Source organism: Lasioglossum baleicum, unplaced genomic scaffold (genome assembly GCF_051020765.1).
Source record: "Lasioglossum baleicum unplaced genomic scaffold, iyLasBale1 scaffold0957, whole genome shotgun sequence".
NCBI lineage: Eukaryota > Metazoa > Arthropoda > Insecta > Hymenoptera > Halictidae > Lasioglossum > Lasioglossum baleicum.
Genome location: NW_027470016.1, coordinates 19414 through 42663, shown reverse-complemented (window position 1 = coordinate 42663; position 23250 = coordinate 19414). Strand labels below are relative to the sequence as shown.

Sequence of the window (23250 nt, the reverse complement as noted above, 5' to 3'; positions counted from 1 at the left end):
AAATGTTGAAAAATTGATAGGTTATTTGTGCATTGTGGCAGTGCATCTTATTCATGTTTCGTCGTTTCTTGGTGTATGTAAAAGTTTGAATTATCTATGTAGGGTTATAAACTAGGTTAGTGATTCATGTGGCGTGTAATATGTAAGAGCTACATGTAAGAACTATGTAGTTCATATCACACATGACAGAGAGAAAGATATAATTAATAGGATGATTAAATATTTCGTATATTTAGATATATTGTTTTGTATAGCAGAAATGAACGATTAGAGAATATATGAATATGAATGTTTCATAATGTTAAAATCTTTGAATTCTGCTTTGTAAGATTTGTATATATGAAATGAAATTATCTTCTAATAACCACGCATTCTTAATAGTTAGATAAGCAGGGAAAACGTATATAAAAAGTATATAAATATAGTTTAAGTTAAATTAAAATACAATTTGTTATCACATAAAGAGCATGTTACACATGAATAATAATTTTTATTACTATTTTCAAATGTAAAATGTAGATCTATAAAATAATTTAATTTGTTAAAGTGGTTTGTGATTTTGGTTAATTTACGAAGTTATGCCACGCCTGTATTCGTTTCGCGAGACACGTGCTTTATGTCGACGGGGCTCCTTCTTTTTCGAAATCGTTTCTTGCAGATAGAGTCCGGTTACGCGGTTTCTGCTTATTCGGCAGATGGCCGGACGTGACGTCACTGGAACCACGCGAGTGTTGATTGCAGATGCCATATGCGATCCGATACCCGGCTTCTTCTGCCTTCCTTCGTCTCGCAAATCCACCTCGTGCATCGCGCCGCGGCTTCGCGTTACACTTCAGTTTGGTCGTCTTTCGTATCAAAATCTACGGTGTATAATTTTATGTTGGTATACTTTGGACACTAGGCTAGTAAGAAAATCTGCATTCACAACTGAGATTTGAATCGAATTATTTTCTTAAATTTAACGCTTTTTGTGATTGGAATCTTTGATAAATTGAAGTTATTTTAAATAAGGTGAATATGAATATTCATTGTTGCGTATAGGTTAATAATATTACTTATTCACTATCTTCTTTGATGATTTTATTACTAACATTTGTTATGTATGAATATTCATTGTTGCGTATAGGTTAATAATATTACTTATTCACTATCTTCTTTGATGATTTTATTACTAACATTTGTTATGTATGAATATATAACAATAGCGAAGCAAGTCGTAAAATTTGAAGCATCGGTTTTGAATCTATCAAAATAATATGAAAAAGATTAAAACAATATTACCGATGTTAAAAAATATCGATTATTTTAATTCTTTTTGATCGAAATAATGCAAATTTCATTTATGACGTGAACTTTGTTTGTTATCTTCTATCACATCATATGTATTTTTTTTCTGTGGATATGTCACAGGTTGTGGTATGATTAATAAAATATCTGTTAAATCATATCTTATTATTAAGTCGTTCGGAAAGTCATTTCGTTTTTTTCCCAACAAAAGATTTAATTGTATTTTTTCACACCAACTTCACACTTCAGTCACATAAAAAAGAAAAAACGGAATAACTTTCCGAACGACCCAATACATTATTTCATTTCATTTCAGATGCATATTTCAGAAGAATTTTTTATAGTAATTCACATAAATAACCTCGCAGCATCTAATCAACGACTTCCACGAATATTCTTTTTTCAAGAATGGTAACATTTATATTATCATCAATTTAATTCCTGTCATAACAATTAAATGAAGGAAACTAACTCATAATTATCCAACTTCACTGTCTAACATAAATTATTCCAAACCTTACCAGGGTCTATCACCCAATTCCACAACCTTCAATCGTCAAGTCGATCTAATCAAGATTATCAATCTTCAAGCAATATTCGATCTTGATCACTCTTAAGAGAAAGAAGTTTTCTTTTCCTTGAAATTTCCAAGTGATTTTGTACGTACAAAGTTATACATCTAAACCTAAAAATTACCTCGTATCTAACCTTTGATTAACCAATTTTCTCGCTATCGAATGTGATCGAATCCCACAGCTAATCAGACACAGAATTAGCAAGAAGCTGTTATCGCTGTATAGTTTGAGCGAACAGAAATATCCATGAAATTGCGTAGGCAATCGACGAAGTACGAAGGTCGTCGTTTTGAAGTCAAGGCGACGAAGATCTCGCAGCTTATGGATCGCGCGATGCAACACGATCAGTGTACGACTTCGTTGGTCAGCTAAACGAAGACAAGGGGTCTCTTGGTGAATCGTTTTATTAATAAAGCGTTACCTGGAACTACGGCTGACTTCGAGATGTACAAACCGAGCCGTGAGTGACTTCTTCGTGATCTCCGTATCGGTGTCCTGTACAGGATGTTGTTACAATCTTTCTTCGCTGTTCTACACGCCGCGATATCTCACGACCCGATGACGGAACACTGAGATGTCATTTAATGGCCATATTCTAATGATGGGTTATGAAATTATTGTATTCTGTTAAGGTATTTGATTTAAATGCTTTATTTTTCTTTCTCTCTTTTCTTATATAACCTCTTGAGGGGTATTAACACGTTGAGTATTCTTGTTTTCTAAATTTAAGTATGATTCTAATAGATATGTTTTAAAATAATCTCCGTTAATGTTTATAACTATATTTTAAAGGAATACAAGCGGAAGGTAAAGAATAATTTGCATTTTTTTAGTTTTTATAAGTTTGTCCCTGAAGAGGTTAACATAATTTCAATACAATATTAACCCTTTGCACTCGAGTGGCTACTGTCAGTCACCATGAAATTTTGAAGACCCATATTAATTAATATATTAAATGTAAGATGATATAACAATATGCGAAATATCGAAATCAACTAATTCCAGGCGTTAATTATTGTACGATTCTTTATTACCACTCACAAAAATAACGTCATTTTTATAGCAGAAAATCTGTAAATTTTTACTTTTCTTTAGCCAAAAAATCGCCGAGTGCAAAGGGTTAATATAAAACGGCTAATCTTTCTGTTTATTATAATTTATTACTTATGGTGTATTATTGAATTACCATGTTAACATTGGAAAGTGATATTTCGGTGGATTTCATTGCAGAGTCAAGCATGTAAAACACAGATCAACGTGTTTATTATAACAAATGTTCAATGATAATTCTATCGTAGATATTTTATAATGAATTTTTACATATTTTCTCGATAATTTGTCCACGCGAAGCAGTAGTCTTTTTACTTTGATAAATTATAAGGTCTTTGTAAAATTCTGAATTCATAGGTTCGTCGACGGAAAATAAAAAGAAGAGTCTCTTTAAAGAAGAAGTTAGGCGAGATATATCAAGGATCAACAAATTAAGAATGATCGATGAAGCGAGTCGTTAGAGAGAATCAGACGAATCAATGTTTACTTATCTCGAAAGAATCGCGAGGAGATAAAGCGCATAAAAAGTGTTAGCAATAGGGGAGATATTGGCTATTAAATTTAATAGCCAGAGAAGAGAAGCGATGGTTCTTCTGCTCTTTCCTTCGTTCGCTCTCCCCATCGACTTTGCTAAAACAATAAAAACTTGCCATTAATAATAGCGTGGTGACAAATATGACGGAACTTCCGACGTGGTCCGGAAGTCGCTAAATGTGCCAGCAGTTAGTTTCATCCCCTTGCGCGGACCTCGACCCCTGGACTCTTGGTTTCAACCGGCTGCACGTTTTTCCTCGATAAATTTCGTTTTATTTCTCCTATCTAATAACAGCTTAGAAAAAAAAAAAAAAATCAAATTTTAAAACGTTACAAAAATTCTCCACGATAAGGACTTTACAAGCGAATAGAGTAAATTACTTCGATATTTTTTACAATTTTATATTGGAAAGTTCGTATAAGATTATATATTTGGAACTAGTGATTCGACTATGGGAGAAAGTAAAACGTGTATGTATATACGAAGAACGTAAGAGAGTCGTATGGCAGACAGACTCTATATGTTCGACACAGTACCCCTCTATTTCCGGAGAGCGACTTATCGCTCTGCGAAACGGAACATTATGTTTTTAATCACGGCGACACAAATACCGCGATTCGATTGTTCCCAGGCCGATACACAGCGATGATCCGAGAATAATTGAGGCACGAACGGCAAACAGATCTGCATCCTAACTACCGTAGGCGGGGTGCTCTTTTCCCCTTTCTCCACTGTCACCGACCCAGGCTCTATGACCGTGGCACGATCTCTACTTCATTGTCATCTGTCATCGCGCCGCGAACAAATGAGCGTCTCAACAGCCGGCAGACAAATGACTCCAAGGATTATCCGGCGAACGTTCTTCGTCTTTTTCCCTCCACCCTCTCTTCGTTCCACCATGGAAACTTCCTCTTTCACCCTTCCCAATTCGTCTCTCTTTTCCGTCGTCGCTACTATTTCTTTCTTGCTTTGTACCCTCTCCATCTCTTCTTCCACCCTTCATTTTCGTTCGTTTTTTTTCATCCTCTCATTGTCTACCCTCTTTGTCGTTGCCGTTGCCTCGAACGTTCGTTCTTCTCGTTTTCTTCCTATGAATGAATCCTGAGATATCCTGGGATACCTTGAGCGACTCTACCGATCATCGTGGATCAGTTTGTTTCGCGATGCTCGAAATATCCTCACGAGTGGATCCCTGGATCCTTCGGGAATTGATATTAGCATGGGACGGGGTCTGGTTTCGACGGTGCAGCGGGCTACGAACAATTTCGTTGTAGGTTTCTCTGTTTTTCTGTTCCGCTCAGTCGGTCCAGTTTCACTGGATGACTGATTGCGGTGATTGAAGCCGTGCACGGATAATTAAAAGTTCGATTAACGCGGTGATTGTTTTGTAATTGTGTCGCGACCTGGTACTGGCGAATTGTGCACGCTTGTCCGTACTGGGAAATTCATTTTGTTCTATTGGTCGTTGTAACGTAATCGCTGTGAGAATATAGGAGAATAGGAGAATGCTTCGTAGAAATTTGGTGATAGGTGTTTCAAGCGATTTTATAAGTTCGCGTTGTAATTGGTTTAACTTTTAGATAGTTCTCGATAGTTTAGATAATTGACTACAGGTTTGTCAAATTTAAAAGGGTATAATATTGATAATAAAAACTGGTCAAAATTAGTTGTAAATAATCGTGGAAAATTATATAATCATATTTTACTGCTAAAGTAGATGTTGAAAAGTATACCTAAAGTTTATGTATTTATTGTAGTTTATTATTGGAAAAGATGTAGAAAAATATATTTAAATCTGGCTGCTGGGTATTATATGATTATACTTCATTTTGAAACCAGATGCGATAAAATATATTTAAATTTGTTCGCTAACAATAAGTCCGAGTTGGCAAGTGCGTCTGCTCAAAATGCGCTGCTTTCACTGGAAGATCAGTGGTACTGAAAACCACTATTTGTATCATAGCATTCTTCCACCTGTATCACTTGGATAACAGTTCAAGCGAAACTGCAGTGTTCCACAAAATTTATTACATGTTAAAAAGGAGCACACGACCAGTCAGAATTAATTCTATTTTTAACGTTTAAAGTAGCAATTGAATTTTCACATTTGAAAAAACAGTACTATCGGCTTTCACTTTTACTATACTATTATACCTCGTTTCACTCGAAGAATCTTTATTCTTCGACATCGCTAATTCATTAACATATCAAATAAAAATCACTCGTTCAGTGAAATGATACAACCGAAATTCAATTTTCCAAAGTTACGATTTAATCTTAGGTTTAATAATCCTCGAAAAATCACCTTTTAAGCATAATAAAATCAAAATTCAAACTTTAATAATACAGATATCACTACCATCATCGTTGTTATTATCACCTATATGAAAGCATACTTTCTGAAGCAGACGTCTGAAAATATCGATCAGAGTGCGGGGGTGTCGTAGCAATTTAAAAAATCTTGAAAACCGAAAATTTTCAATTTCTCTCGAATTATCGCATATGTAACGTTTTCTCGCAAGAAAAACCTTTCTATCGACTGTAGGTGGGTTCATTGGTAGGTTGGCTTGCTGGCTGACTGGTTGGTATCGATGTGCAGGCTGGCAAGCCGGCTATGCTGGCTCAGCACTCTCCCTCGTTCCTCCTCTTCTCTCCGGTGCCAGCCACCTTTACTCTTGCTCCTCTCTCGTAGTCTTAGCCCCGGCCTCATCCTGAAACGCGTTCATAAACTTAACCTCCTTAATGCCACGGAGTCCGTGGCTGATGACTTTTAATTTGCATCCGGAAAGATTAGCGCCTGCCAGACCGTTAGAGTTGCCCTCCAATCGCGTCATTATACTCCAAATGCATCGAGAACGGAATTAAGATCGATCGACCGGTGGTTCTGATTTTATTGTGGGCTGGAGGACAGGATAACGAAGGGAATCGAGAATGACAGAGGTGAAAAGTGAGAAACTTTTCTGGTTTCTTCGAACCTTCAAAATTAATCGACTTCTCACAGACGAATCGATAAAATCGAATCCAGCTGGATAGATAATAATATTTTTCGATCAATTAAATTAATCTATCGATCGAAACCGATCATTTCTGATTTTATGTGGGCTGGAGGCCAGGATAACGAAGGGAATCGAGAATGACAGAGGTGAAAATTTGAGGGAAAATTGAGAAACTTTTCTGGTTTCTTCGAACCTTGAAAATTAATCGACTTCTAACAGACGAATCGATAAAACCGAATACACCTGGATAGATAATAATATTTTTCGATCAATTAAATTTATCTATCGATCGAGTCTGATCATTTCTGATTTTATTGTGGGCTGCAGGACAGGATAATGAAGGGAATCGAGAATGACAGAGGTGAAAATTCGAGGGGAAATCGAGAAACTTTTCTGGTTTTTTTGAATCTTCAAAATTAATCGACTATTCACAGACGAATCGATAAAATCCACCTGGGCAGATAATAATATTTTTCGATCAATTAAATTAATCTATCGATCGTATCCGGTCATTTCTGATTGTATTGTGGGCTGTAGGACAGGATAACGAAGGGAATCGAGAATGACAGAGGTGAAAATTGAGAAACTTTTCTGGTTTCTTCGAATCTTCAAAATTAATCGGCTTCTCACAGACGAATCGATAAAATCGAATCCAGCTGGGGAGATAATAATATTTTTGGATCAATTAAATTAATCTATCGATCGAGTCCGATCATTTCTGATTGTATTGTGGGCTGCAGGACAGGATAACGAAGGGAATCGAGAATGATAGAGGTGAAAATTGAGAAACTTTTCTGGTTTCTTCAAACCTTCAATATTAATCGACTTCTAACGGACGAATCGATGAAATCGAATCCACCTGGGTAGATAATAATATTTTTCGATCAATTAAAATAATCTATCGATCGAGTCCGATCATTTCTGATTTTATTGTGGACTGGTGGACAGGATAACGAAGGGAATCGAGAATGACAGAGGTGAAAATTCGAGAGGAAATTGAGAAACTTTTCTGGTTTCTTCGAATCTTCAAAATTAACCGACTTCTCACAGACGAATCGATAAAATCGAATCCAGCTGGGTAGATAATAATATTTTTCGATCAATTAAATTAATCTATCGATCGTATCCGGTCATTTCTGATTGTATTGTGGGCTGTAGGACAGGATAACGAAGGGAATCGAGAATGACAGAGGTGAAAATTGAGAAACTTTTCTGGTTTCTTCGAATCTTCAAAATTAATCGGCTTCTCACAGACGAATCGATAAATCGAATCCAGCTGGGGAGATAATAATATTTTTGGATCAATTAAATTAATCTATCGATCGAGTCCGATCATTTCTGATTGTATTGTGGGCTGCAGGACAGGATAACGAAGGGAATCGAGAATGATAGAGGTGAAAATTGAGAAACTTTTCTGGTTTCTTCAAACCTTCAATATTAATCGACTTCTAACGGACGAATCGATGAAATCGAATCCACCTGGGTAGATAATAATATTTTTCGATCAATTAAAATAATCTATCGATCGAGTCCGATCATTTCTGATTTTATTGTGGACTGGTGGACAGGATAACGAAGGGAATCGAGAATGACAGAGGTGAAAATTCGAGAGGAAATTGAGAAACTTTTCTGGTTTCTTCGAATCTTCAAAATTAACCGACTTCTCACAGACGAATCGATAAAATCGAATCCAGCTGGGTAGATAATAATATTTTTCGATCAATTAAATTAATCTATCGATCGAGTCCGATCATTTCTATCGCACGAGGTCTGTATGCTTGCCGTTTGCGGAAACTTATAGCACACTTTGCATTAGCGAAATAGATCGGAGGACCCGATGTCCGAGTCGATACACCGTATTAAAAGTTCCGGAAACGCGGTGGTACCGTTTTGGCAAGGTCTTCCTCATCTCTCGTGAATCATTCGGTTACTATACGTTCCATCGGGCAAAGAGATTCGCCTAAATTGAATCGAAACTCGACGCTCGAATATTCCTGCCATTCTCGCCGAACGATCTCTTATCGACGCACTTCCTGTGGGTTACTTCGTTAACCGTCGCGGTGATAAATCCGGATCAGAAGACGGGACTCCGTATATTTTTATTAAAATTCTATCAATTCCATATCTGCCGAATTTTCATGCATTATAATCACCTGGATTATCCTTTAATCGTCAGCTTCTAACATCTGTGATAATATTTTTATTCGCACGAGAGTCATTAGTTAGCGAATATGTCACATCATCTTGCAGAAAATAAATCGATATATTTGTAAAATTCTTTTCATAAGAATTTCCTTCGTCAATTAATTTCCTTGTATTCTAAAATTCCAAATCGAAAATCCGAGATACGAAAAAATTTATGGTACGCTATAGTTACTCTCCGAACTGATGGAAGCGTGCTGTTGCCTCATCGCCGCGATGGGTTATCGGTTTATTACCGAACCTCGTAGCCTCTCGTCTGAAAACAGTAACACGCCGATCTGATCCTTGTGCTTTCTTCTGATTCGCCGATCACCGCCACGTGCAGCGTTTTTATTCACCCTCAGGGTCTCGTTTATCGCGCCAAGAGGAAAGCGTAGAGGACAGTACGCAGAGAGAAGATCGGAAGGGGTAGACCGGAAGAGGGAAGACCGATTGCATCTAAAAGATACGAGAGGGAGAGAGAGAGAAAGAAAGAGGGAGAGAGAGAAAGAAAGAGAAAGAAAGACGGAGAGAGAAAAAGAAAGAGAAAGAAAGACGGAGAAAGAGAAAGAAAGAGAGAGAGAGAGAGAGAGAGAGAGAGAAGGAGGACTATTGGAAGAAAGTTTTGGATATATCGGTAATTTCTGGTCGTTCGTCTGAACGACTGGGAATCTATGGAAGATGGATAAATGGCCGAGATTGGCGTTGGAGTTAAGATCAAAAGACCTGTCCGGCGGGTTCGCCCTGAAAGGGAGAGCAAAGGGAAAAGAGAGGATACTGGAGAGCTGGAACTTCCATGTTTGGCTTTCGAATGCGATTGCTCGTCGTAAATCTCGCGGTAAAGTTTGTTGCGCGCCAAACCGAGCGGGATGTTTAGATCAGATGCGATAGATCAGTCGCTTGACCTGTCGGTGTGACGGTATGATAACAAGAAAGAGTCACTGTCGGCCAGGAAGATCGGTTTTGTCTGCTTTACTCGGCCCTTGTTTCGTATTTCTGGATGAAATAGCGATTTATTCTTGACGCGGCACGTGTAAGATCGGAATGGTTTACAGTTAGATACAGAGTTGCAATGTTAGATGCACAGTTTATAGAAGAGAGTAAAGGTCAATGATATGTGTACGTAACTTGTTGCGTTTTTAGATGTTCTAGAAATTTTTATTGTATGTAATATTATATATCCGAATGTGGAAATTCGTATTTCGTCAGGAGATAACGTAATTGATGGAATTATCTGACTAAGCGTGGAAGGTATAGATCTGCTGAAGGATGATTTAGCTATTTTCAAGCTTCGAGAATGCCGGTTCTCAATTAACGTATACAATATATTTAATTATTTAGTGCTAAATCATTTTACATAACGGTTGAGTGTATAGGTTTTTATAGGAAGGTATGTTACAAGAGTAGAGAAATATATAATTATGTTTCGATACTTCGTGCAGTGTCTATTTTATAATGGCGGTAATAGAATAACTAAAAGTATCTTAATACTTTTATACTAGGAATTTATTAAAATTTCATGAATTCATATCACCACTGTATCTCTACCTACGAAGAAGTCACTATGACCGCATTATACCTATCTTCTTTTCAATCTTTTACTTTTTATGATTAAAAATTTGTTTTATTTTTATTATTATTCTATAAGATAACGAGTATGAAGAGTGCTGGTTAGACACTCTGTTTCCAAGTTCAACATACATAAATCGTAGAATTCTTAAATTTAACATGCTCTCTAATATATATATCCGTTCTCATTGATAGAACACGCGCGGCAAAAGTTCCCCTGTGAACCCGTGGAATTTCGATCCCTTGGAATTCCACGAAGAATCTGTTCCTATGGAGGTAGTGAAGATTACCACAGTTCCTTTTGCGCAATCGATCCCGAATCGTACAGGTGCAGCGGCGTAACTGTTTCTTCGAATCGGTGCGGCCACCTCGACGGTGGAAAATTTGTCGGATTCATTATACCGAGAAACTGTGAGGTCGCGTTTGGTATCGAGTACAGAGCGAACGACGAGGAGGGAACGAAAAGAAAACGGCAGGCAGAGGATATCGAAGTGCAGCGTCGACAAATTCCTCGCTCAACAAAATGGCCAATCCTATCCTCGTCCTCCGCGTTCTATTCCGGCTCTTTTGCGACACTTGCCGTCTAGACCAACAAAATTCTGTCTGTCCTGTCACCTTGGCCCGCTGGGTTAAAGCAAACGGATAGACCTTAAAGATCCCTTTCTTTCTTTCCACTTCTTCTCAGCATGTCTGCTTAGATCGTTCTTCCTCGTTACTCGTTATCGATGTACCCCATGTAAACGGTTCATGTAACTGGCTAACCGGTTGTTTGCATTCGCCGATGCGTATCTTGAGGTACACGTGCCGAACGGAGAAAAATGCATACTATCGAGCAGCGTTCATACGGTCACTGGTTCAGAAATTACGAAACAGACGACGCAAAGGCACTGGTATATAATACATTCGATGTAACGTCTTCTTGAATTTCTTGGGAAGGCGATACCCAGTCCCTTGCGCTGTGATTCGATTATGAGAAACTGCGCAGTATAAAATTGAATTATAAAAATTTGTAGGACTCGATCAAATGTTGAACATGTTAGAATACCATACGTGTAATTTTCTTCTGATGAGAATATGATTCGTCTTTGCAGGGTTTAGCGTGAGTTTGTAAAATTATAAGTGAAGCTTCGAATTGCGATTGCGATTGCTTTACGGCGAGAACTACCTTCGGATCTAGAGGTTTAATTTTTATAATCATGCTGTATTTGTGTCAATAATCAGTCTAGTCGATTTTATTCTCTCGTAGCATTTATAATTTCTAGGCAGGAAAATTGTAACACCGTAGAATTTTATATAAAGACGTCAAGCAACGTGTTAATTAAACTTTATCGTTTCAAACCACTCACGGTTATATTCATAATTCAACGTTAACGTGACGCTTGTGAAGTAAGGGGAAAGAGAAATATATTTTTAAAGCGAAAAATATATTTCTTTTGAAATAGTACAATTTTTGTAATCGCATAGAGAACAGCGTGGCGTAACGCTGTAAAGGGGAGGCGCTTATTAAAACTTTGAAAAGTGCATCGTTGCATGCAGGACAAATTTGTTTCCAAGCGCGGCGAACGGGTGGAAATGAGAAATAAAGGAGAAAAAACGAAACTTGGTAGGGGTAGACAGACAGGGAAAAGAGAGGGTGCGGAACGAAAATTTGATATTCATGAAGCATTTTAAAGTCGTGCCATCCGGGAAATGGGTATAGAATATAGACTGCTAAAGCGGGGTAGACTCGTAGACATTTGTGGAAACCTATTTAGATGCGAGTTCGTGATTTGCGCCCGCCATTCGCATTTTTCCTTGCAAACACTCGTACGTCGAATGTTTGTTTAATGAAATTTGTAAAGAATATTTCTTAATAATTATCTATGAATTCAATGGTACTAATGGTAGTGGAAGAAAGTTCGTAAGAGACTATTTTAAATTTAATAAGGATATCGATACGAAATCTGTACAATTTTTGGTACAATAGATGGATTATTAGTGGTATTATTATTAAAGACAGTAGTAATAAATTAGACAGTAAATAATAATATATATATATATATATATATATATATTTTATTACGAATTAGGGAGTAATATAATAGTACTTGTATGAATTTATAATAGTAGTAATAATAATAAAAAATTTTAATACAGCGTATAAAATACTTTTTAGCATACATTTTATTTATTCAAAATCACGTGTAGTTATTGCGAAACGCATGAAATGTAACAACAAAATGTTTCGAAAATGATTATAAGAAGAAATGTAGTTCATGGAGGAATATATATGTACGTTAATGCAATGCACTGGAATACAAATTTTGTAAAGTTACTCTACTTCTAAGGAACTAATGTATATTAACTTATCTCTCAACTGTGCACCGGATTTCTTGGAAGGAAATTAAACAAATTCAACTAATGAACGCATTGGATGGACAAATACAACTTCGATATCCTGTAGACACCACTGTAACATAAAAGATAATGTTATTCGGAAAAGCAATATTTTAGAAAATAGTTCCTCTACATTACCTGCATCGATGAAATTTAATCCTTGGATAAAATTCTTTGCACTTCAAGAACCTTCTAAATCGATCAGCCAATAGGTTCAACACACTTTTTCAGTAAGAAACTCCTTGAAATGAGATTTGTTATCTGTAAAGAACCAATTCACGATTAAAACGAAAGGAATTTCTCCCATTTTCCAAGGCAAAAATTTTCTACGAAATATCTCGAGAATTATGCTAGGTACACATCACGTGGCTACGTTAAACACGAACGAGGAAATAATTAATGAATAATTAATAGAAATTAAAGAACCATTCTGGATCCTCTGAATTTCCGGCCACGTCGATCCGCCAGGAAACAAAGAACGCAGCCCGTTATCCAACCCTAACGAGGATTCGTGCAGACCACCCTAGCGGATTGGAGACTCGGAATAAGGTCACGCATTTAATCTCCGGCCGTTTCCCTCTGAAAATCTGGATCGAACCCGAAACGTTTTTCCATTCACGATCCCGTGGAAACCGGCCTGACTTCCGCGTTCCCTAATTCCGGTGGTGCGACCGTCAGCATATTTCATCGACGAGCATCGTCGCGTGTTTCAGGTGCGTTGGTGTCGCATAAGCCGTGCAGCGGAAAATCGTGCCGTTTCCGATTTCGAGATCGTAGTTGCGCGATAACAAGTCACCTCTTATATACCGACCCGAAGAAAGGATCGGGAGACGGGGTGCGCGCGTACGACGCTGGCAAGTTGCGTTGGTGGGGGGTAAGCGGAGAGGAGCAACGCGTCCGCTGAAAAATTATAATAATCACTTTAGAAATTAATGGTACCTCCGTGGAAGCACGGTATCCGTGCCGGGAGTGACAAGGTGGTTTGCAGATGGTGGGGGCTAGAGAGAAGCGAGCAAATGGCGACTCTTTGCCGTCTGGCCAATCGCTGCATGCGCCAGAGGGCCGAGTAACAACGGGTACGCCTTCTTGTGACGTCACTGTGTCCTGCGCGTAGCGCCATTCTCCACCACACTCGACGGACCAGTCACCACTCGGACGACGTATCCAGCACCGCTTACCACGCGTCTTCTTTTTCTCTTTTCTGCCGGATCCCGGCTACGCGACGTACGCGCACGCGAGAAAAAACGCGACTGTACGGAAAAGATAGTTTCTCCGTCGGCCCTTATGCACACAGCCTCCGAACCGTCGCTTAGTTCGTCTACTCGAGATCGATACAGTTTAAACTCGAGGATTGACAGTTGTGTAACAGACCCTTTACGGGGGCCACTTTTTGGCGGGAACGGGTTGCGGAAAAGTGTACGCGGGTGACAGTGTTACTAGTGGTTCGCCAGTATCTCTACCGACGCGATAGACGTCTAGAACGCGGCTCGATCAGTGAATTTCGGTTTACCGATTGAAACGATCAGCATGCGACGATGGTGCGGTAATATGTACGTGCTTCGCGAAAAGTGACCGACTGCATCTCGTACACGCCTTTGTTGTATAGGAGAATTTTTAATACGAACACGTATTAATAATTTCACGAAATCTAAATCACGAAATCGTCTTATTCGTATTAACTGATAACGATATATAAGAATAACGATTGTAAATGATAATAACGTAGGGTTCGTAAATCTCTCGTAAATATCTGTGAATCTAGGGTGAAAATCGAGGGTATTGGTTCACGTGGCTGGTTGTAATCGGTGTCACGTTCGCGAGAGATCGGGAGTCGAGGTCTCGCGTCGTTAGGCGGAGTCGTGTGGAAAGGTGGTCACGACGCAACAAACGGTGACGAGTTGTCCAGGAGGTGGCGAGGGCGGCGGCGGTGGAGGTGGCGGTGGCAGCGAGAAGACGCTCCCGTATGCGGCCACAACGAGCACGGTAGAGGAGGTGGAGGCGCAGGAGGTGGAGGTAGAGGTCGACGAGGTTAAGATGGAAGCCGAGGAGCATCTCGCGAGGGAATACGTACAGGAGTTTGTTCTCGATCATCTCGATCCCGCCGACGTTAAACGGGAGGTTAGTGCTTGATTCTTTTTACTGGATGAATATGGTAATGCTGACGGTAACATTTCAGATAATATTCGATACTATTATGTCGATATTTTTTATTTTATTTCATTTTTTCGTGAAATCGTGACCGCCATTGTTATTATGCCCGGTTTTTGATTCGATTATAATTTGAAGGGAGAAGTTGTTCGAGGTGTGTGCGTAATTGGCGATTTTGTTCGATCTGCTGTGAATCGACGAGTCTGAGAGTAAGTAGAATTATCGAAGTATATTTCAAGCATTTCGATGTATCGCGACTTAATTTTCGCTTTGATTTTAGAATGTTGGTAACACGGAATGGAGAGATTGGACGTTTTAATGGAGAGATCTTGTGATTATTTTTTTATTATTCAGAAAAGAAGTGATGGTTTGAGTGTGCTCATGGAAAATGAATCTCGATGGAGATCAGTGATAGGATTTATTATAATTGCTACGTCATCTATGAATTATGAATTGGTTTTCAGTGCGTGGCAAAAAGTTGTTGATAGATGTCGAATGTATCGCATTATATATTATTTTCAACGAGTTAATTCATTTTCCGCGGGATCATTGGGAATTATGTAGTTGTTAGATGCAGTTTTTGATAAGATCAATTTATTCAATTATTTTAGTCGATTGAAAAATAATTTTTCTCATCGAATGTCTGTCAATTCGTCGAAAATCCACGTTAACGAGCGTTCATTGAGGAAGATCATTCACGAATTGGTTTTATCGTATGCATCCTCTTTTTTCCTATTTTTTTTTTAGTGAACACGCGACGAATTAATTCACGTGTATTATGATTTGCCACACGCAAGAAGTTTCCACTGATGTTGAGATTGTGTGTGTGTAAATGGAGTCACGTGCACCGTTTTGCATTATATAAGCTTGAAATTATTGCTTTGTATATTTGTATGCAAAAAACGAAACACGTTGAACCACGTCAACACTGGTGATAAATATTAAATGTTTCGAGCAGTGTCTCGAGGTTTTGAATTTGCATAGTAGGTATCACACGATACTTTGTCGATTGAAAAATATCTTTTTCCAATTCGTATAAATTAAACTTATGGATTATCATCGGTAGGAATCTTGTTCTTTCATTTATTTCAAATCTATAATTCCTTATCTCTGATATCTTACAAATATACTTAATTGTTACTCGCAAAACTGTAACACTAAATTAGTGCAACGAATTCAGGTTATCTATGTTCCAGGGTTACATAATTCACATTCCTATTTACTTAAATATTACCAATATTAATTATTATTAATGAACTTGAACTTGTTACATTAATCATAATCGTTATTCACAACATTCAACACTGTAAGATATCTTATTTACTTCCATCAACTTCAAATACAACACAGACTTCCTTTCATCATTCAATCTCGCTTATGCAACTTTTATTTCTATCTCTTTACACGTTTACTTTCAAAACTCTAATCTAATCACACAGAATTATACCTTGGATTTACTAAAATAATATTTTTATAATTTCTTTTTACTACAAACCTCTGTATTAGGCATGATTATGACAAAATATTTGTATATATATTCTTTGTATTCTACATATATTCAATCAGACTATAATTCTACAATCAAATTTGTTCATTTAAGTACAAGTAATATTTAGTTTTAAGAATACTTTCCATAAAAACTCACAAATCAAAATAGCCAAAAAACTAATTCTATGATTCTTTATGTTATCCAGGTCCGAATCAGCTCTCCAATGATGGTAAACGGTAGTGTAGTGCAGTTACCTGGTCAGGTACAAACGCAAGGTTTAGCTCTGGCGCCTTTGACGCCGCCGGCGCACGAGCTGGAGCAACCGCATCCGCTATATGGGCAGCCGCACATTCAGGTGCAGCATGGCGTCCTGGTGAAGGCACCACCGGGTACAGCGTCGCATCTGACGACTCTCTCGCATCCTGGGACACCGCCGGACACGCCTCCGGTCTCAGCATCACCGTCGCCGTTGCAGTTGCACCGGGGTGAGCGCGATTCCCGCGAGAGAGGTTTGTTCCTGCACCTGCAACAGCCTGGATCCATCGTTCAGGACGAGATGCAGGCAGGTACCGGCGGCATGGGCTGGCTGACCCAGTCTCTCAGGCAGGAGCCGTTAGATCTCAGGCCTCATTGCCCTCAGGAGCAGACACCGGAACCTCATCATGAGGCATGGCCTTCTAATCCAACGCATCATCATTTCCAAGACCTGCAGCATCTGCAGCGTCATCCGAGGCATGGTAAGTGCAGGAATTTTAGGTACTCTTTGGAGACACTTGGATTGGAATATTGGTTGGTCTTTGTGGTTTGGAGTAAAGATTGGGTGTTGGAAAGATACAATGGCTACCAAAGATGTCTAGTCAGTTTGGAGTTTTATATGCGTGAACTACGAGTTAAAGATGCAGTTGTTTTAAATGATAATTTATAAGTCTGTTTCGAAGAAGTTTGTATTGATTATGTAATAGGATTATGCGTTGGTTAGTCATCTTTGGTGGTCGCTTTAGAATGTGGGTGTGTTGACTTGGTATAGGTATATTATTTTTTATTTGTCGTCGCACGTAAGTGATTAAGTAATAGTTAAAATAGTAGATTAGGAATAGTAGATTCAATGAGATATTGCTATCGTTTTAGTACTTTCCTAGCCAAGTCTTACCGAAGTGTATTTTAAATAGCGGTTTAGCCTACGATCAAGGGAATCGTGGTTTTGTCTAGTTACCTTGAACAATACTAAAGAATCAAGTAGATCTAACCCTTTGCACTCGGAATAATGTTCGCCGAAGATGTGGATGATCGTGTTCTCTTTTATATATCTTAGTAATTTTACTATATCTTGACTTTATTTCTTTTGTCATTTCCAGAGAAAACCTCAGAGAAACATACATTTCTCAAAAAGTTGTGCTGGAATAAGTTATTATTCGATTTTTTTATTACTATTCATAATCACTAATAAACTTTAATGTCTCCTGAGAGGAGACAGCCGAGTGCAAAGGGCTAATATACAAATTAGAATCAAATTATTCTTTCTTAATGAAGATTCTGTTCTTAATAACAGTGATATCAATGAAAATACGATAAAAAATTTGCGTAAAACAAACTTGAACGCGATATTAATTTAAAAACAATTGCGTAAGATCATGTGATATGTTTTCAAAATTACGTTTCCAAACAGAGACGTTATTCGCAATCATGCTTCCAGTTAACTCTTTCGCGACGGCAGCGTTGACCGCCATTAGGGCGGCTTAAAGCCGTGATATTTTATTATATGGGACGCAATGATGATTTTAATCCCTCCAATATGTCTCGAAAATTTTCCGAAACTTTTAAATTCGATCCGTCTGTCGGTCTCATTGAATTTCTGGAATTTCGAAGAAAGTGATACTTTGATATAAATTTATGAGATATAAAATTATATAAAACCTCTTCGTACTATTTTCAAAATTATTCCTAGAATATTTTTACGCGGAGAAGAATAATTGAGTGAGAGACAATTTAAGAATCACAGCAAGATTAACAATACCACAAAAAATTTTAAACGTGGGCTCGGTGCATAAGAATGATATATATCAGGCTGCAGCTGTGTCACATATTACATCACGTTTTTCACTATAAAAAATGCTATTATGATAATGAGTAAATGAGAAATGAAAAAGAAGATCACGTCTTTATAATATAAAAGCTAATATTATGGTAATGAGAAGGAAAGAAATAAAATAACCCTCAAGCGATCTTTCTTACTAGACTGCTATAGTAATTTATCAACTATTATGTAATGTTTCTTATTGGATTTCTTTGCCGAAGGAAACATTTATATAAACAAGATGATTAAACATCGTAAAAATTCTACATTAGTATCGATTCTTCTTATTCAATAAAGTCACGAACATTATAATTCTTGTTAACATTAATTTATTCATGATCCAATGTTCATGATCGACATTTTATTAAAATTTTGTTTCCCGATTTTGTTTGCCGGTGTACATATTTTAGAATATGTTATGTAAAGATTTTAATCGATTAATCAAACAGATACGCGATTATAATTGTTTCACAATAATAAGTTTAATGAAAGGGTTTAATGTGAAGACATTCGAGCGCAATGAAGCGTTATACTATTGCAGCTGACACGTAACGTTTCCAGTGAAGTAATCGCACGTGTATAATCAAAGCAACACGCAATTGGTACAAAGTATTAAATAAATATAAATATGCAATTACTGTAATGATCGATAAGGTTCGGTGCACCGAGGGTCATGCGTCAGTATTACGTTCGCGCTCTAACAGTTCTCGCGTCTATTTTTTCGAATGCAAATAAGACAACTTGTTGTCAGAAATTGCATCGTATATAATTTGAATACATCTACATTCTCATTCATAAATACTAGGATATCTGGTCTCGTACAAAACGCAATCATAGACTCAAATAAAATCGAAATTCGTTTTTCTTTTTAATTTAATTTAATTTGTACACCGGCTATGAGAACGTTCGATGTAAGAAAAGTTTATTATTAACAAATTAACTGTTGGGAAGGTCTGGTTGCGACTCGTGGAAGACTTACAGTATACATGGAACCAAATAATAAGAAATATAATAGGAAGCCTAATAATACGAATGTGGGAAGGAAACCGGTGATCGAGATAATTTAATTTTATCCCAAATAATCGATAAAATTTTTATCGTATCGAGCATACGGGTTCTTTACAGTTCACCGTTTCGAACGGAGGTAATGATTTCTCGATCTTGTAATTTTCTAATGATTTTTTAGGATAGCTTTCGTGATAGTTACAAATAGGGCGTGTGTTCTGCTGAAATTTCCATTATATCGACACAGCTGTAGAAAGATATCGCACTATAGTTAAATTGTTCGTGTATATTGAATTCAAAAGCATCGATACTGAGAAAATTTAATAAATTCCTATTTAAATGATTTTCAACCGTTTCGAAGTCACAGAATATTTTCGAGGACATTCGTGAAAACGAGTCGTAGATTATCAGAAATACTAAGCAATTTTTTACTCATTAGCATTCATAACTTCTTACCTAGTCTCTACATATAAATTATTTACAAGTTACAATTTGTACGTTCGTTCAGCTATAAATAATTATTACGATTATTTATTAGTTAATTATTGAATCATTCATCACTCCAAGTACAACCTCGTTTTAAAACCACTAAAACTACCTCGATTCCGAAACTAAACTCTGTTATAAACAATTATATATATATTATACACAAATCCCTCAAAAACTTCGCAACTTTGCATTTCATTCCCTGTATTCGTTAATTTTCATAGTATCGCAATCGCTACTATATTAATCAAACTTAGATAGAACCTTTGAAAAATCCTTACGTTTTCGGACAAACGGTTTAGCACACGAAATTACCGACTCCGTGCATCTCTGAAATCGTAGCGTTTAGAATCCACTCGTGAAAGTCTGCGACTTGAATGAAAGAGTATCGAAAAGTTCGGTGGTCGAAGAAACGAATGTTTAGCCTAACGATAAGTAAAGGATCTCTTAGATCGGAATTCGATACTTTAAACGAGAAATTCAATGATCGACCGTTCGTTAATAAGAAGGTTCGAAATCGTTTATCCTTCAGAGAGAAGAGAACTGGAAGTCGGCAAATGTTGTTGTCGCAGGTGGATACATCACGGTGTCGGGCCACATAGAGTACTATGGGGGTGCGGGAGCAGGCGGCGGAATGCTTCCCGCGGGCGGAAGTGGAATGTCAGGGATGGAAGACAGCATGCAGGCCATACCTATGCAACCGGGAAGGCCGATGAGCGTTTGTTCAGTGAGTTCTTGCGGCGCTGGTGGGCCTAGTCCGGCTCACCGCCCAGGAAACGGTCTCTACCCGAACTGCGGGAGTAACAATCCCCAGGAAGAACTCATAAACGACGAGCAGCTCGTATTGCTTTCCGTGCGCGAGTTGAACAAACGCCTCCATGGTTGCCCGCGGGAAGAGGTGAGTCAGGTCTCTCACATTTTTAACGACACTTTCGCATAGGTAATGCCTTCGCTTTCTTTTCATTTTAAATCGTTTGCATCTCTTTATTTCAGTCTCACGTCTTTGTTTGCTTGTGTGTTTTCTATATTTTTACTTAGTTTTAATTTTTTTGTTGTTTTTTCTTTTTCTTTTTTTTTTTTTGGGGAGGGTTTTTATTTCTTTGGGTTGTTTCTGGTTAAGTTTGTTTTCACGTAGCGCCGAGACGATACTGGGAGACGGAGTTGTGGATTGTTTGTGCTTATTGGTTTTACGTGTAAGGTAATTTGGCAGTAAAGAGGGTTTCAGGAGGGTTCTCGAAGTTATGAGATTGGTAGAATTTGTTGGTAGATGATTTTTAGCGAAGCGAGTGTGAATTGGTATTCGATGGCTGCAGTAGAATGAATCGGTCGTTGGTCAGACACCAGAGTTGTGGATACGTGACACTCGTGTCTGTTTACTTTTAGGTTTTTTTTCTCTGATATGCTCGGCGAGTATTGGTACACGGGCTGCTAATGTATCGTTTATAATTTTTGTAACATTGTTATTCTACGTGAGAAATTTCGTCTGGTTGGTATTTATTATATGATATATCATTGTAAGTTTCATCTTCGTTTCATTCTGTCTTTGTACGGTAATTCATAGTAAACAATTTGTTTTTTGAATTTCTTACGCTTTTTCCAATATCGGTATTCTACATTGTTATTTCATTCGAAATATATTTAAAACTGTATTCGATTGTATGATTCGTTCAAGCGGTTAGGTTTTAAGTATTTTAAAGGAATCAAAATTAAATTATATAAATGTATTATCGATATAAGTGTAAGATATTTCGATACATTAACAGTCAGTGCATTTTAAAAAATTTGTTAATTATAAAAAACGAATTAATTCGTTAATTACACGTATTTCTCACATTTTTTACACATTAACACACACAATTCAAAGCTTTTTATATATTTCATTACATAATTACATGTTCATTAAAAGAATACATCTACACTCGTGTATCGACGGCTAATAAATTCACAAGAATCGAGTTGATTGGTCATACAAATCACCGATATTTCATTCGTAACACACTTACTGACAATAATTACGAAACCTTTTACCTTCTGAGATACACCGATTAAAATAAAAAGGAATTTTCATACAGAATGTTCATAGAAAGATATACTCGTTTTTTATTAACACTAGGTTCACGGGGTTTTTTGTGTACCTATTTCTACGGACACCCGTCAGATTTAGGGCAAAGAAAACCACATACTTTCTTTAAAAAACAAACGATGGGTTTAATTTAAAAACAATCGCAATATTAACAGACTTAATATAAGTTAATTAAATCTGTTAATATCGGAAGCAACCTGAAATTTGACGGGTCCCCGTAAATCTAGTGTTAATGTCGTTATTATATTTATTTAATACCTGTATCTCAGGAGACAAAGGAATACACGAAAATTCGCAATTGCGATTCCGCACAATTTCTCAGCTTTCGTCGATAAATCTCACACGATCGAGCTTTCTGCACACACTCCAACACACCCTCGCCTATCAAAAAACACACGATCACACGTACGAAAAGCTACACACACCGTCACTACCGTCCCTCATTCCCAGATAACCCCGAATAAAACGAATTAATCGAGCTTTATTGATCTTAAACTCTCAGTGCCCAAGAGCAGTTTCCACGTAGGAAACGACTGGGATAACCGAGATAAGTAACGAAATAAGACAGTGCAATAACGATCGAGCAGACAGTACCGATTCACCTCCTATCAAATTGGTATACGCACCATCTTCCACCGAATTCGTTCGTAAAACGGATCCTCCTGTTCTGCGAAGGTCATGCGTCTGAAGCAGAAGCGACGGACCTTGAAGAACCGCGGCTACGCTCAGAATTGCCGTAGCAAGAGGCTGCAACAACGTCACGATCTCGAGACGACGAATCGAAACCTGCAGAATGAACTTCAGCGGGTGAAGATCGAGCTGGCTCGGGTCCAGCAGGAACGCGATCTCTACAAGCAACGATGCGAGATCCTGAGGACGCGACAGACCCATAATCATAATCACAACCACAACCACCATCAGCAACAGGCGTCGCAGCAACAGCAGCAGCCGCAGCAGCAGCAACAACCACAGCCGCAGCCGCAGCAACAGCAGCCACAGCCGCAGCAGCATCAGACGCAAAATCAACAGCAGCAACCACCGCAACAACAACAGCAGCCGCCGCAACAGCAACATCAACCAGCGCCTGCCACCCCGGAAGTCTATCTGTGACATCGACAGCGCCGAGGAGGCGCTTGCTGGACCTGAACAGACATCCGTCGTGATCGCTAGGCTCTCGATCGGTGAGTGACCAATCTATTTTCATCTTCTTTATAGCCTAACCATGACTTTTAAGTTACTTTGCTTTCTAATTTTCAACACTCTTGTTGGAATCCTCTGAAAACGTGATTTGTAGGATAATAATTCGTAATTATTGTATTTTCAAATTGCGAATTTGTCGATGTGTTTTTTGTTTCATTTAACCCCTTAAGGACTGTGTCCCGTGTTAACACGATTT

General features: G+C 37.9%; 1 protein-coding gene across 1 annotated transcript; it reads left to right on the top strand.

Annotated features, from left to right (window-relative positions):
• Window positions 1-14603: 14603 nt before the first annotated feature.
• Window positions 14604-22964, top strand: LOC143220441 (uncharacterized). Its single transcript, XM_076446093.1, has 4 exons — window positions 14604-14687; window positions 16412-16943; window positions 20344-20669; window positions 22530-22964. The coding sequence occupies exons 1-4, from the start codon at window positions 14604-14606 to the stop codon at window positions 22962-22964; spliced, it is 1377 nt and encodes a 458-aa protein (XP_076302208.1).
• Window positions 22965-23250: the final 286 nt, after the last annotated feature.